Source organism: Paroedura picta, chromosome 5 (genome assembly GCF_049243985.1).
Source record: "Paroedura picta isolate Pp20150507F chromosome 5, Ppicta_v3.0, whole genome shotgun sequence".
Taxonomy (NCBI): domain Eukaryota; kingdom Metazoa; phylum Chordata; class Lepidosauria; order Squamata; family Gekkonidae; genus Paroedura; species Paroedura picta.
In genome coordinates this window covers 43652372-43667258 of record NC_135373.1, presented here as the reverse complement: position 1 = coordinate 43667258, position 14887 = coordinate 43652372, and the positions used below count along the sequence as shown (strand labels likewise).

The 14887-nt window shown below is 45.3% G+C and overlaps 2 protein-coding genes and 1 long non-coding RNA gene across 8 annotated transcripts in view; 2 read left to right on the top strand and 1 right to left on the bottom strand.

Annotated features, from left to right (window-relative positions):
- Positions 1–5927, top strand: part of LOC143837570 (protein argonaute-1) — a 60154-nt gene extending 54227 nt beyond the window's left edge. For all 5 annotated transcript variants that reach the window (XM_077337556.1, XM_077337555.1, XM_077337557.1 and 2 more), the window contains 2 exons: positions 252–451; positions 1097–5927. In XM_077337556.1, coding sequence (XP_077193671.1) covers positions 252–451; positions 1097–1205 — 309 coding nt within the window. In that variant the 3' untranslated portion in view covers positions 1206–5927. The remainder of the gene's footprint in view (positions 1–251; positions 452–1096) is intronic.
- On the bottom strand, positions 2837–12521 carry LOC143837571 (uncharacterized). 2 transcript variants are annotated; one of them, XR_013231018.1, is made up of 4 exons: positions 12289–12521; positions 9361–9445; positions 6159–6228; positions 2837–2968 (listed from the first exon to the last, which is right to left on the bottom strand). It is a non-coding gene; the product is annotated as an uncharacterized LOC143837571 (long non-coding RNA). The 2 variants fall into 2 exon arrangements; XR_013231019.1 differs by lacking the exon at positions 6159–6228 and having other exon boundaries at positions 2841–2968; positions 12289–12513.
- The window catches only part of AGO3 (argonaute RISC catalytic component 3), a 56280-nt gene continuing 53882 nt past the window's right edge, over positions 12490–14887 (top strand). The window contains exon 1 of the mRNA XM_077337554.1: positions 12490–12895. Coding sequence (XP_077193669.1) covers positions 12877–12895 — 19 coding nt within the window. The 5' untranslated portion in view covers positions 12490–12876. The remainder of the gene's footprint in view (positions 12896–14887) is intronic.

Below are 14887 nucleotides of genomic sequence, written 5' to 3'. Positions count from 1 at the left end.
GACTTGATTGGACCTACCTTCCTTCCTTCCTTCCTTCCTTCCTTCCTTCCTTCCTCCCTCCCTCCCCTTCCCGAGATGATGGGGTAGAACTGAATCCAGGACCCATCAAGGATGCCACCTTCCTGAGCACACCCTGAATTGCGTGGAGGAGGGCCTTCCCCTCCTGAATGTGCTGTGCTTTTGGCCCCAAGGAAGACACCTTTGTCCCTTTTGATTCCGAAGAGGAATTAACTCCAATACTTCTTGCCCAGGGTACGAGCAGACCTTCCCATTACTATGTCCTTTGGGACGACAACCGGTTTACAGCAGATGAGCTTCAAATCCTCACCTACCAGCTCTGCCACACTTATGTCCGCTGCACTCGCTCTGTTTCCATCCCAGCACCAGCATATTACGCCCGCTTGGTGGCGTTTCGGGCGCGATACCACCTCGTAGACAAAGAGCACGATAGGTGAGTTGATGGTCTGTGTTCCTTGCACTTGTTCCCATTTGCAACTTTTATTTTTCCATCACCCTTGGAGTGAAGGAAACGCTGTGGAACAGGGGATGGATGTCTTGTGGTGGTGTCTTGATTTGTGTTTGCGGGGGGGGGGGTACATCATATCCCTGACATGATTGTGCTTTGGGTAGTGTGGGTATATGGGCCATGGCAAGAGCTGTGCCTTAATCCTCTGCAAAGTACAGCACCTGCTGTTTCATGGTATATGGTTTGTCTTGCATTGTGTATATGTGGTTGTACCCTAAGTTGTGTGGAAGAGCTGTTCTCTAGTGAGGGATACTTCCCTCTTGAATTATATTTGGAGGTACAAGTTTTATGCACTTTAAAAAAAAACCCTGCTGAATTGGTGTGTTCTACCAGCCATAGAGGTTATGTCTGTTCTGGGCTGGCGTCCTGATTGGAAACAGGCATGCCCTGAGCAGTGACTCATGCAGAAATGCAATGGGCATCAGTATCTGTTTTGCCAGCTCGGATTTAGCTGAATGCACACCCCCAATGCTGATTTCTCCCTGTAGGGATTTTCTCCCCCTTCAGGGAACACTTTGCAACTGCTTATCCATAGCTTAAAATGAATGATCTTTCTTTCTTTCTTTCCAGCGGAGAAGGCAGCCACATATCTGGCCAGAGCAACGGCCGAGACCCTCAGGCCCTTGCCAAGGCTGTGCAAGTTCACCAGGACACTTTACGTACCATGTACTTTGCTTGAAAGCCTAACTTTTTTTACCTCACTCCAGAAAGCTTTCAGATTTGTAGGAGCCATACAAAAAAAAAAAAACAAAAAACAAAAAAAGGAAGCATTGGGAGCACCTTGTGAGCATCCAATGAGAAATCACTGCAGGGCGTGCGGTGATGTTGGAGGCAAAAAGACCAGCAACCTCCGGGGCATATGCGGGAGAGCCACTTAAACCGGACGGACACACCTTTGTAGTATTACAAGAGACTCTTTGTTTTTCAGGCTTTCCAATTACCTGACCAAACGAAAACAAAAAGTATTTGAACCAAGGAAATGATCTTTCTTCCTGTCAGAAGAACAGCAGGTTTTCATTGCAGGGGGGCTGGGGTGGGGGAAAGCAATATTAGACTTTTGACTGTGAAATAGCTGTTTTTGGTCCTCCAATGCCAAATCAAAAGCTGGTAAGGTTTTTGTGTGTGTGCGTGTGCGCGTGTTGTTGTTTTGGGTGGGAGGGGGGAAGGGATTTTTAGAGCCTTAAAAACAGATGACTAGATTTATAAAAACTAATATTTTAGGATACAAGATGCTTTAATTGGTTAAGGAGAAGAAAATCCAGTAGTTTATAGAAGAGTTTTAACGCTTAGCCCCCTCCCCCTTGAAGTAAAATTAATTTTCTCCCCTTATATATAATTAACGTAAGGCACCCCCAGCACTTAACTACTGCTAAGCTGAAAAGAAAAGGAAACTGTCTTCCGTCTGTTGACGTGGGTCAGCCGCTGCCCCGTTTTGATGCAACGGTCACATGCTTAACTGTGGGCCGAGTGCCTTACTGCTATGCTGCAAATATATTGATGTTTGGTCACCTTTCAAGGGAAAAAGTGAGAATCGTACCCAACAATACGCTCGTCTCAGTGGCAATTCACATTTCTATCTTGAAGGTGTCCTGTTTTTTTGGGGTTTTTTTTTAAACATTCACAAAGTTTGCAGTTCCATATTGGCTCACAACCTCACCGCGGGGGTTAAAATTTCTGTGCACTTTTTAACATTACACACACACCTTTAGAGAGCTGCTGATAGATCTATTTTTCTTGTTGCCTATTGATATGTGTTGTTTCTAGCATATTTCTTGGATGGATTTTTCATCTCTTTTTTATTTTAAAAAACCCTGCATTTCTGACAAATGGGGCGTGTCTGTTTGTGCGCAAGAGAAAAAGCGAGGGAGGAAATACTTAATGTACCCCAATGGCATAAATAGAAATTCCATTATCAAATGTTGACCTGACTTTTTTCTAAACCAATGAATTTTTTTTTTATTATTATTATTGAGTATTGTTTTTATACAAATGTGGAGTCTGTTGCCAAAATCCACTCAAATCCAATTCTTTTTTCTCAACGGTTGAGGACTTTGGAGCGTTCACACTGAAGATGGAGTGGGTTTTCTGTTCCATATGAATTGCACTGCAAGCGTCAATCCAGAGTCCTTAAGAGGGCTCAGTCTTAGTTCTGCAGAATCCTTGAGGAGCGTTTTCCACCTCCTTTTAAATAGGTCCAGCATATTTGCAAATAATCATGATGGCTGCCGCTGCTGAGTTTTTGCTATTCTGTTTCACGTGGACCAGAAGGGGATGGGACCTCCCTTCTGCCCTTGCAATTAAAGAAAGAAACTAATGGGCTCCTCTGATCTCAGAACATCAAAATGCACTTTTTTGTCTCAGTGGTTCTTGATTTGTGTCCAGCAAGAAAATCTGTTCTCCCCACAGTGAATCTAGGCCTCGCTTCTGCAGCTACCAAGTATCCTGCAAGGGCAAGGCAGAAGGTTATGCCAGGTGATAGATAATGGGTAGATCGTTGCCATTTGAATACAAAAATAGGTATGGCTATAGACGGGTCGTTAAGAGAGCTTGTATATCTAAACCTGACTGTTCTTCTAGAATTGTTCATCGCCCCCCCCCCCCAAACCTGCCACAGTGAGCCTTTGAAAAAACGAACAAATTAATTACATTTGGTGCCATTCTCCTGTAAGCACATCCCCTTGAAGCACATGCTTTGCGACTCCCGGGAACAACACTGACCACTTTTGCAATGGTCACACTGATTCAGATCTCTCATTCTTTCCTCACTTCTTCCTACACTGCACCGCGGGCCTCTTTGGAGAAGAATGTTAAACTCACCAAAATGCTATGCAAACAAAACTGAACATCTGGCCAAGGCCCCTCAGAATGGAGCCCTGAGTTGGGCATTATCTTTCACACTGTAGCCAGAATCCAAAGAACTTCTTAAGATGCGTGAACCCAGTGGGATTTCTGGCTTTGGCCAGATCTCCATGTTGCAAACTCTTCACGAGTTTAAAATTTAAAAAAATGGTTAATTTGTGCAGCATTGGAGATTTTTTTTTTAAAGCACAAGACCAACACCCTGCTGGGGGCACCAAATTATTTGTGTGGTTCTTTGGATTTAATAGTGTGGGGGGGTTGTATCACTCGGCTGCTTTGTATCCTGAACGATTAGGATTTCGTTTGCAATGGGCACAAGTCGAGTGGCAGCCAACGTGTCAGAATGGAAAAGCCAACATTCCATAATAAGGATCCCATGGATGGTCACCCTTTCTCCTGAAAGGGGTAGGGGAGTCTGGGCATGCCCCTCCTGGCTTTCTGTGCAAGAAATGCTTTTTCAGAAAGAAATCAAAGTTAACTGTTTCATTTCCTTGGCATCTCTTCTTGCAGACTTGCCTCCCTACCTACTTGGACTAAGGGTCTCAATTTAGTCCCTAGTATTGCAGCTGAAATTCTCTGCTGCTGCTTTGGGGCAAAAACAAAGGTTGTTAGGGGAGGACGGTATAGAAGTATAATAAATAAATAAATTTTAAATTTAATTTGGGTTTCTGAAGCATTTAAAACAAAACTGACTAGTGCATTGCAAAATGGGGGGGGGGGAAGTGATATGGTGCTTGTGGCTTTGTAAAAAAATTGCTTAAAAAATACAACCACACATCTTTCAGGACTTGAGAATCATCATCATCAATGGACCTTTTCCCCCCAAAATGTTTGCACTCCAGTGTTAAGTAGCTGCTTTGAATGGGAGGGGTTGGCATGAAGCAAACTGCTGGGGGGGGGGTGTAAAAATGACAAAACACTTCCTGCCCCTAACCCCACCTCTGGTCTCTCCTCCCATTCTTCACCTGGTGCATGCGGAGTTTTTCACTAAGTGCCGTAAATGATGTCATTGCTGCACCCTCTATGAAACAAAGTTTCTGGGCTTGGCGTTTTATGTCCCCCCCCCTTTCTTAGATGTTAACAATTAAATGGTTAGCTCTACCTGCATGTTCTGTGAAATGGAAGCTCTCTTGTTTCGTTCATGCTTATCTTTGACAAAATTATGTTCTGTCGTCTTAAATAGCTGAAGAAAGCACAGAACGGCAGGTTTTTTGGGTTTGTCCCCCCCCCTTGCAACTGATTGTTCAGTTCAGGGTGTCGCCAGGCTACGTATGTAATCTTGAGATCCTCTGGGAACCTGTTTGGGACGTTTTCACCTTGCACCTTAGACTGTAATTTGTTGCTGTGCCTCTGTTCCTTTTGTGGCTGGAAAACATTACAAAGTCCCACATATTATGGGATGGGTAGCATCATTATGTAAATGGATGTTGGCTTGCTTTTAAAAAAAAATTTTTTTTTACCTGCACTGCTGCTAGTTCCAGGTTACGTTTCTGTTCAAACAAACAATGAGTGGGTGAGGGAAGACTTGCGAAGGAATGAAACATGTTCCTCAAAAGCATTTGAGGAACAGCACAAGTACTAGGCCAAGATCCACTCAACTGCACAGGCTTGTACAAGGAAATTGCACCAGCTCATTAAAATGTGGTTTCGGTACAGCAGACTCCCTGATGCCTTGTTGCAAATTGCTTCTTTAAATTCCCCTCACTTTCAAAAGCTGTTTCTCATGCAAGCATGGAAGCTACTTCCCCAAGGAAAAATCAGGCCTGAAGTTCTCTTGGGCTTATGGCCCCACAGTTGTTTTGGATCTTGATGTCCAGTGTCTAAGGGCATACCAAAATGCTACTGATATGATGCAGATCAGCAGCAAAAGTGATTACCTTTTTCATTTGGTAAATGCAAGACTTTTGAGTTATAAAAGTAGAGCAGAGTAAATGCTATACAGAACACAAACTCGGGACACATGCAAATACTCATATTTATGTGTGTTATTTACATAAAGGTTTGTGTATGGAACCAGCTTCTTAAAATTTTGAGTGTTCTTCTCTGCCTTTTGAAGAGTTCTGTATAGCATTAAAACCTATAGAACTTCCTTTGAGTAAAAAGTCACCATACCTGCTGTATTTTACCCTTTTAGGACCAACAAAGCAACTACTGTCCATGCCAAGCTGATATTCTTGGAAAGCCTAAAAACTGAAAACCATGCATGGTTTTTAACAAATCATTGTTTTTGCCAGTACAGTGCAAATGTGTCAATTCTGTTTGGGGAGAAATGGGAGCAACACAGCAGAACAGCAATAAAAGTGAAATCTGTATCTCACGTGTGCACGTAACTTTGCACTTCAAAATAATTGTGGAAGTTTTAAACTAATGGGAACTCTGGTTTGCGTTCAAAACTTTTAAAAAACTGTTACAAGGAAGGGTTGAACTGTAAATAGAGAATGTTCACAGGGCCCTCGATTGGATGGGGTTTCGTCTTGTTGGTTTTTTTAATTTTGAATCTGAACGTTGTATGGTCCATTTATTAAACAGATTTGAACAGCCACTGTACTGTCCTTATTGGTGGGGAGTTAACCGCAACATCTCTTTTAAAATTAAGTTCGAGAGTGATTACAAAATGTGAAACAACATGTGCTGGATCTCCAGGTGAGAAGGGAGGCTGATTTTCAGAGAGCAGCGGCTGCAGGTTTTGTTCAGCTCAGGTGGGCCTCTATTGCTAGTGTCCCACTGTGGAGCAGCACAGCAAGATGGAAGACTAAAACAGGGTTGCACTTACTTGTAACTGTTCATTGACATCTTGTGTGCTGACACACATTCCTTCCCTCTTGGCCTGTTGTGAGCTCTCACTAAAAATATAAATTAAATGCGACTGATTAAACTAATCAGCTAGCAAATCATTCAGGTCTGACTTTCCTTTTAAAATGAGAGTTTGTAGCAGCTTGGCGGGAACTTCTGTCTCACCCTCAGAGTGTGTCATGAACATAGCAGGAAATCCCATACATGCATGGCTGTATTTGTGGCAGGATGTCGCATTTTGGAGCTTTAAGGCAGAAAACTGTTCTCTGCAGCTGGCCTGTGTATGTGCAGTCCTTGTGTGTGTGCACACAAGATCTCAATGAACAACAGTAAGCACAATCCTGTTTTACATGTCATGTAGGTACTTTTAATTTATAGTGAACAGATTAACTTCCAAAAGGTGAACTTGCCACAGTTCCAAGTCTTTGTAAGAGAGAAGAGAGGTCCTATATAAGATGAAACAGAAGGCAAGCAACACCAAAGAGGCTTACCGTCTAACTAATGAGTGGGTGTGGGCTGTTTGGTGTAGCAGCGTGACAGAATTCTCAATTCCCTTCTACTTCCTCTTGCTCTCCATTACAGTATCCCAACAATTTAAGCCTGCCTATATGCTTAAAGAGGCTTAAGAGTCTCTTGTGGCGCAGAGTGGTAAGGCAGCAGACATGCAGTCTGAAAGCTCTGCCCATGAGGCTGGGAGTTCGATCCCAGCAACCGGCTCAAGGTTGACTCAGCCTTCCACCCTTCCGAGGTCAGTAAAAATGAGTATCCAGATTGCTGCTGGGGGGTAAACGGTAATGACTGGGGAAGGCACTGGCAAACCACCCATATTGAGTCTGCCATGAAAACGCTAGAGGCCGTCACCCCAAGGGTCAGACATGACTCTGTGCTTGCACAGGGGATACCTTTTTATATGCTTAAAGCCCTGACCTGGAGACCTCAGGTAAGCTTGGATGTCATTAGATCTTAGAAGCTAAACAGGGCTGGCCCTGGTCAGTATTTGTATGAGAAGACTACCAAGAAAGACAAAAGTCACTATGCAGAGGTAGGCAGTTGCAACCCAGCTCTGAACATCTCTTACCTTGAAAACCAAACAGGGTCGCCATAAGTTGGTTTCAACTTGATGGTAAGGGGGGGGGGGTGCCTAAATGCAGTGCATTAAATTCCCCCACAAGTTGACCACTACAGATGTAATACATTTCACTGAGATCACAAAATATCATAGTATCATGTACAATAAAGTTTACCAGCACAGAAAAGACTTGTAACATCAAAACAGTCCCCAGTAATAACAGTTGCAACCAGCCAGCTTAGGGCATCGGACATGTCGAGATCTCGGCATGAACTGGCAGCAGCATGACAGAGTCCTTTTTTGAGGCTGCACAGCTTTTGCCACCTATGGAACTAGCTCAGCAATCCATTTCACTGCCATTCTTCCAATCCTTTAGGCTGGGCGGGGGTGTTAGGGGGGTGTTTGTCAGCAACCAAATCAAAATTCAGAGTGAATGACCAACAAAGAGCTAGTATAACAAAGCCCATTCACATAACCAAAAATATACAGCTTAATGTTACTTTAAAAGTGACCCAGATATAAAAACAGAATGCAACAAAGGAACCTTTCTGCTTTAATTAATGACTTCCTGTCCAGCAGGCCAGGTTGTCTGTTCCTTGTAATTCTCAGCAGCTGAGATTTACTCTAGAGAAACTGTTACCTGCTGTCATGAAACATTGCCCAAAAGTGGGGGGAGGGGAAATGTGGATTATGCACACACAAACAAACCCTGTGTGAGAATGACAGCTATTGTCTCTCTCAGGCACATGTTGGCCGCCCAGAACCACCATGGAACATAATGTTCCCCTCCCTTCCATTGCCTGGCAATGTATGCTATTTCCCCCCTGCTTTTTTGCAGTTTATACTTTTCTGCTACTTCCTTTGGTGAAAACTGGAGGGTTTTTAAAAAAATGCCATTCATTCCATAGTAAATTCTTCAACTTAATCCCTCCCCCCCAAGCTGATGTGGAATGGCAGATGGAGTGCTGAGCACAAGCTAGAGAGAACGGAGTTGTGAAGTGCAGTCCTCAGCATTCATGTCAATTAACTCAGGAAGGTGTAACTTCACATATACGTGCTAAATCTAACCTACTTTTAGGGCTTAGGTAAGAAAATTGGCCACTCCATGAAGGCCACTTATGTTAGTGGAAGAACAAGATCCCAGTGAGATATATACTGGAAATAATTACTGCAAATGAGAATGCAAGTGCTGTAAAGTTACAGTTGACTTGTGACAACCCCAGCAAGCGGCTTTCAAGGCAAGTGAGAAATGGGTGCTTTGCCATGGCCTTTCTCTGTGGCGTCTTCCTTGATGGTCTCCCTAGTCCTGACCCTGCTTGGCTAAGTAGAATTCCTACTTAGAAATACTCTTGAACTCACAACAGAACAGACGAGAATTACTCCCCATTTACTAGACCCCGATCAAGCGGAGACACGATCATTTGCTGGTCTACCCAGCAAGTTCAATGAACTGCCAGCCCTCTAGGCCTAACAAGGCTCCTGTGCTTTTGCAAGCTGTACTACCCAGACTGCAGAATCACAGGCAGTCTTCTCTACAATTGTGTTTCCATATGAGGGACAGCTGCAGGCATGGGGTTTTGCTGCTATTTTATTTTTTGTAAATGTTCTGCTGCCTGTCAACTCAAACAGGGTTCCCAAGATGGTCAGTATCAAACTTTTAAGACATTAGACAGCATATAAACAGTATTTATGTAGAATTTTTACTTTTTTCTCAGTTCTGCAAACTATATTCCAGTTGTCAATTTCTTTCCAATTCCAATGGCACAGGTGCACACTTGTTGCTGTTGTTCGGTGCGAAGTCGTGTCTGACCCATCCCGACCCCATGGACAATGATCCTCCAGGCCTTCCTGTCCTCTACCATTCCCCGGAGTCCATTTAAGTTTGCACCTACTGCTTCAGTGACTCCATCCAGCCACCTCATTCTCTGTCGTCCCCTTCTTCTTTTCCCCTCAATCGCTCTCAGCATTAGGCTCTTCTCCAGGGAGTCCTTCCTTTTCATGAGGTGGCCAAAGTATTTGAGTTTCTTTCAACAACCAGTAGCCACCAAGTTCAGGTAAAAAAAAAAGATCTTCTAGCCACCAGTACACATTAAGGAAACATTATTATTCTTACCTCTAGAGTGCTGTACTTTAACCTCCTCATTTTCAACAGCCCTGATAGTTCTCAGACCGGCACCTTCTTGGATTTGTTCATGCCCCTGTTAAAAAGAAACTGCATCACTTTTTCATGATGAAACAGGCAATCTCCAAGGCAACCGTGTCCAAAAGAAGCAGTAACAAGTTGTACAGAAGGGAAAATAACAGCGTACAGCAATAAGTGGGGAGAGGCTTGCAAAGTAAATTTTGGTCTGACATGAATTTCTCTAACCTTAGCAAGGCTTGCACATGCTTTGTTTTCGAGGGGGTCTAAACATGACAGTTTCCCACTTTGTTCTGCTAGTTTTTTCAGGCAGGCACAGGCAGGATTTGTGCAACTATAAAGCAGCGGAGATGCATACTGAGAAACCTCTGTGAAATACTCAGCTCCAACTGATCTCACATTTTTGTCATCACTAGAACTAAGAACACTTGTATCTTGATACTACCTATCTGGAAGGGATCTCCTCGGTCATCTAGTCCAACCCCCTGCAATATTGTCAACTATGGTCCTATAGCTTGATCAATTAATGGGAGCAGCAGGTGTTGCTGGTTCAGTCAACCTCAACCAAATGCCTGACAGAAGAGCTGCATTTTGCAGGCCCTGCAGAACTGCAGAAAGACTCCCAAAGGGAGTGGCTAGGGGCTAGTACACTGTCTGCTTTGTGTGTGGAAGGTCATGGGTTTAGTTCCTGGTTATGTGCAAAATCTCTGGCTGAGATCCTGGAGAGCTGCCACCAGTTTCAGCAGTCTTGACCTTGGTCAACCAAAGGTGTGACTCAGTGCTAGGCAGCTTCATGTTAGCTGTTTCCATGCCATTATATTCCACTAGTATGTCCCTTATTATAAACCCACAACATGCTTTCATCTGTCTACCTAGATAGGAGTTTTTTGCAGTTGCCATTCCAGACGTTAATATCCAAACTACCTCGATACAGGGAGTGTCCCAGATGTTAGAAATTTTAATAGATTACATTTAGTATTATTATTCCTATTTTTCAGCTGGATGGGACTGAAGCTGAGAAAAAATTCAGGAAAGCTTGGAGACTATTTACAAATACTCTACTGGAAAGTAAATAAAAGGGAGCACAGGTTTGGACAAATTAAATGCCAGACAGTGATCAGGCAAGCAAAAAGTCGTGGATATATGAGGAACATATCACTAAAAACATAAAGACCAACAATAAAAATGTATTAAAATATATTAAAAGCAGAAAAACAGCCCAGGAGGCAGTGGGGCCCTTGGATGACCAAGGAGTAAAATGATTGCTAAAGGAGTATAGGGAAATGGCAAAGAAACTATTTAAACCTGATCTTTGATCGTGATTTTATTCTTATAAAGCTTGCAGGTTCAGTGATCACAGACTCCAACTCTCCGGAACAGCTCTATTTAGCAACTCCAGCAACAGACTACAACAACTAAACAGAGAAAAACAGGCAAACTCATGCACTTTGATACTTTTCAGTTGCTGCCTCTGATCGCTCTATGCCGAGCAATCCGATTGGCCCTAAGCAGAGCAACCAATTTGATTGGTTAGTTCCTTGGCTGGCAGAAGCCCTCATTTGCATCAGTGGCCAAATGCCCACAGACGTAACAATTCTTTTGTATGCTGACCTTGTTAAAATATTGTATACTAGGGGCAAAGCCCATTGTATGAAGAAATACAATGGGCGCTAGCATGCCCCTGGGGTCCTCGCTGCCCTCTTGGATGGGCCCCCACCCCCCGATGGCGGCGGGCCGGCCACCGTCCCCCCCGAGTCCCAGGGCCCTTGGAGTGGGTCCCAGGTGAGCCAGACAGCATCCCCGCAGCGTGGTTTCCCCCCCCCCGCAGGGACTTACCTGATCGATGGGGTTGCTTCTATGTGCGGGGGAGGCTGACCAGCGTTAAGTAGATGGCCGCTGGTGTGGCTGGCGCGGCGGCAGCGGCCCTGGCGCCAGATCCGCGGCCGCTGGGTCCTTGTTTCCCCACAGGGAGCCCCCGGCAGCCGGGCGCAGCGGGGCTGGCGGGGGCTCCCTGGCCGGCGGCCTGACGCATTGGGAGGCGCTTCACGCCTCTCGGCGGGTCAGGCAGCCGGCCAGGGAGCCCCTGGGGGCTCCCTTGCCGGCGGCCTGACACGTTGGAGGCGCTTTGCGCCTCCCGACGTGTTAGGCCGCCTGCAAGGGAGCAACTGCAAGCTGCGCTGCGCTTCGCGCCTGCCGATTGGCCCGGCCGGTGGTCTGTCCGGAGGAAGGGGCCATTCGGCACCCTTCCTCATCCCGGACAGAGCCCGCCCTAACTCCTCCTCCTAAGCCCTTACGGCTTTATTTAGTCCGCGGCGCCTGTGGCGCCGCGGGCTGTGTTAAGATGTGTTAAGATAAGATGTGTTAAGATTTGGTCTATGACAGCAAATAAATGTGATTTAATTGAAATACGTATTAAAAGTGTATTTACTAATAGTTTTTGAAAAAGAAGGATGTAAGCTGCTTTGGGTCCCCACTGTGGAGAAAGGGAAGTCTCAAGAGAAGCGAATGAACTGTAGCCCAGACTGTGGTGGCTGGTTCAGATGTTATCTGTGCCATAAGGTCACTAGGAACCCATCACAGGCCATTCTCATCTACCTTTCCAGTACTTTGGAAAGCACTGTACTTAAAATGCATTACTTTTTAAAAAGTTAATCCTCAATTCTTAATTAACATTGTTTGTTAAATTGATGTTGATTTTTTGTTTGTCAAGTCAAGGCAGACTTATGGTCTCCAATTCCGATATTAGTCCCTGCTTTGATTCTTCAGTTTGGCTCGATCAGCCTAAGCCAAGGCTTTCTTAAATTTACACCCTCGTTTTGAACCAGACTGGCGCAGAGACAGACGCTTTCCCTTTCTGAGCCTATGAGAGATGATGGTAATAATTGCATAGTTCTGTCTTACTTCAGTACCCGAGGGAGGGATTCGAACTCGTCTCAACATGGGCTAGCGAGAACGAGCGCGAAGTCGCGCGTCGAAGGAAGCGGAGGAAACGTCAAACGCAAGACCGGAGGCGGGAGGGGGGAACAACTTCCGGTAAGACGGTTGTGCTTGAACACGCATGCGTGTAGTCGAGCGTCGTAAAGCCTCCCACGGACGGCTGAAGAGAAGTACCTCAGACCTAACCGGCTGAAGGGGACTTCCGGTGGAAAGGAACAACAGCGCATGCGCGCCCCTCGCGAGCGCCAGCGACTAGTGCCTCAGTGTGTGCCGAAGTAGAAAGTCGGGCGGTTTAGTGAGATAGTCGGAGAAGAAGCCCGCGAGAGGAGTCGGGGCTGCGGGCGACCACGCAACTTCCGCCTCTTCAACCGTCGCCGCGCCGCAGACTGGCCAGGGCCGGCTGAGAAGAAGAGCGGAGTCAAGAGGGGCCGCCCCAAGAGACGCCGGCACTGTCGCAGGCCCGGCCGGACCGGGACGGCGCAAGGAGAACGACGCGGGGAAGGGATCCGACCGGCACCCGTAGCCCCAGAGGGGCCGCGCCGAGCTCCATGAATGGAAATCAGCAGTGCAGGTAAGGGAGGAGGAGGTTGGCGGGATGCTGTAGTCTAGGCGCTGGAAGCGCCGTCCTCTGGGAGAGCTTGACCTTATTCCGCCGGGGGCGGTCAGAGTATGGAGGCAATTGGAGTCGACTATGGAGATTCGCCTCTCTCAGTATCCTGCTTTTGGGAAACCTGCGAACTCGGAGCGCGATGGCAGCAAGTCTGTTTCTTCTCTTCCCCCCCCCCCCCCCCTAAAAATTATTGTTCGGAGGTATAGTGGCCTTGGCCATGGTGGGTTCAGGCTGGCTGTAGCGAAACCTGCGTGATTAAATTAGAAGGGAGGGCAAAATGGGTTCGTGGTTCTGTGCACCTTGATGGGCAGAGGGGTGTACTGTCTTTGGCCATGGAGATTCAGTTTGGCTGTAATGATTTATGTAATTGTTTTATGATTATGTTGGAGAGCAAAGGGGCAAACCCCTAAGCTTGGTGATGGATTACTGACTTGGTTGTTGGGTGGTAGCTTGCAGATCATGTGGAGAACAGGAAGAGGGAAGCCTGGTGCTTTGGTGCTTAGTTTCTCTGAATGCTTATTATTCATTACATCTATAGCCTAGACTTCTCTTCTGTAGAACTTCAAAATGACTTAGAGTATTCTTCTCTCCTATTTTATTCTCATGGCAACCCAGTAAGGGAGGTTAGACAGAATTCTTGACTGGCCATAGGTCCGGAAGCAAGCTTCCATGGCAGTGATTGGATTTGAACTTGGTTCTTTCTGAACAGAAAGGCTCTCTCCCCAACCTTTTGGCACATGGGGGCCGCATTAGCCTGCCCAGTGCCTAAAGAGGGCCACATCTTAAACCAGAATATAACAAAATTATTAACCTACTCATTTAGATCAAGAGTAAACATTCAAAGGTAAATGAAAAAATGCTAACTTTAATGCAATCCATTTTGGAACAATATCTTACTGTGGAATCCTTTTATTTAGCTACATATGCTTACCTAATCAGTGAGATTTTTGTGGCTGTTTTCTGTTAGCCTAGGCATTGATGTCCAAGTCAAGGTTTGTGACAGACACTGTTAAAACGTTATGTAAATGTAAGCCTTGACCTATACTTTGATTTCACAATTTTCATCTGAGAGATGATGTATGTGGTGTCAAGGACTGTGAACATGCCTACGGCAAATTTGTTTAGGTTTATAAATATGTCAGGTAGATCAGAATAGATATCTAAGACTATTTTCTTTGTAAAGTAGACAGAAGGAGTGAATGCAGCCTGGAACAGAGGATATGCCATTAAGTTGGCTTTAAATTATATGCAGGGTGCACAGACACATCACTGCTTGCCATCATGAAGAGTAAAATGGTAGCCCGAGGGAGGGGGACTTGGCTGGAGGAAGATGTGAGAAGGGGAATGCCATAAGCTTCCCTGCTAAGAGAGTACTCAAGAGGCCACTCACCAGCTCCTGAAATCAGATGTATAAGAAGACACCTAGCTGGAGTGAGTAAGGGAGGAGAGGCAGAAGCAAGCAAGGCCAGAAGTCAGAGCAACCAGCTCTTGTTGGAAAAAGAAAGTATGCTTTTGCTTACAGCAGCAATCTCACCAGAAACTTTGAAAGCCACTTGCTTTGATTGGTGGAACCCAAACACTATGTATCCCTTTTTTTTTTTTTTTGCAAAAATATCAGGCCTTTTACTGTCTGCTCTTTTTTTTTTTTTTTTGCAAAAGCAGACCTGACATCTCATGAACCCATTCTCACAGCGACTTTACCTTCCTTATGTACATACATAGTTTCAGCATGATAATTCATGGAGAGAGGGAATTAAAAAGCTGAGTGGTATGGGTGCCTGAGCTTTGCTGGCTAGAATGGCTAAAATGCTATTATGGATAAGAACAAGAGGGGGCTGACAGAAGGAACCATGGAGACCCAAACAAACAGTGTTGCTATTGTCTTTCTTGCAAGACAGGAACAGGATGAACAGCAGTAGATGGTACCTCTTGAGGCAGGAAGAACAGTATGGG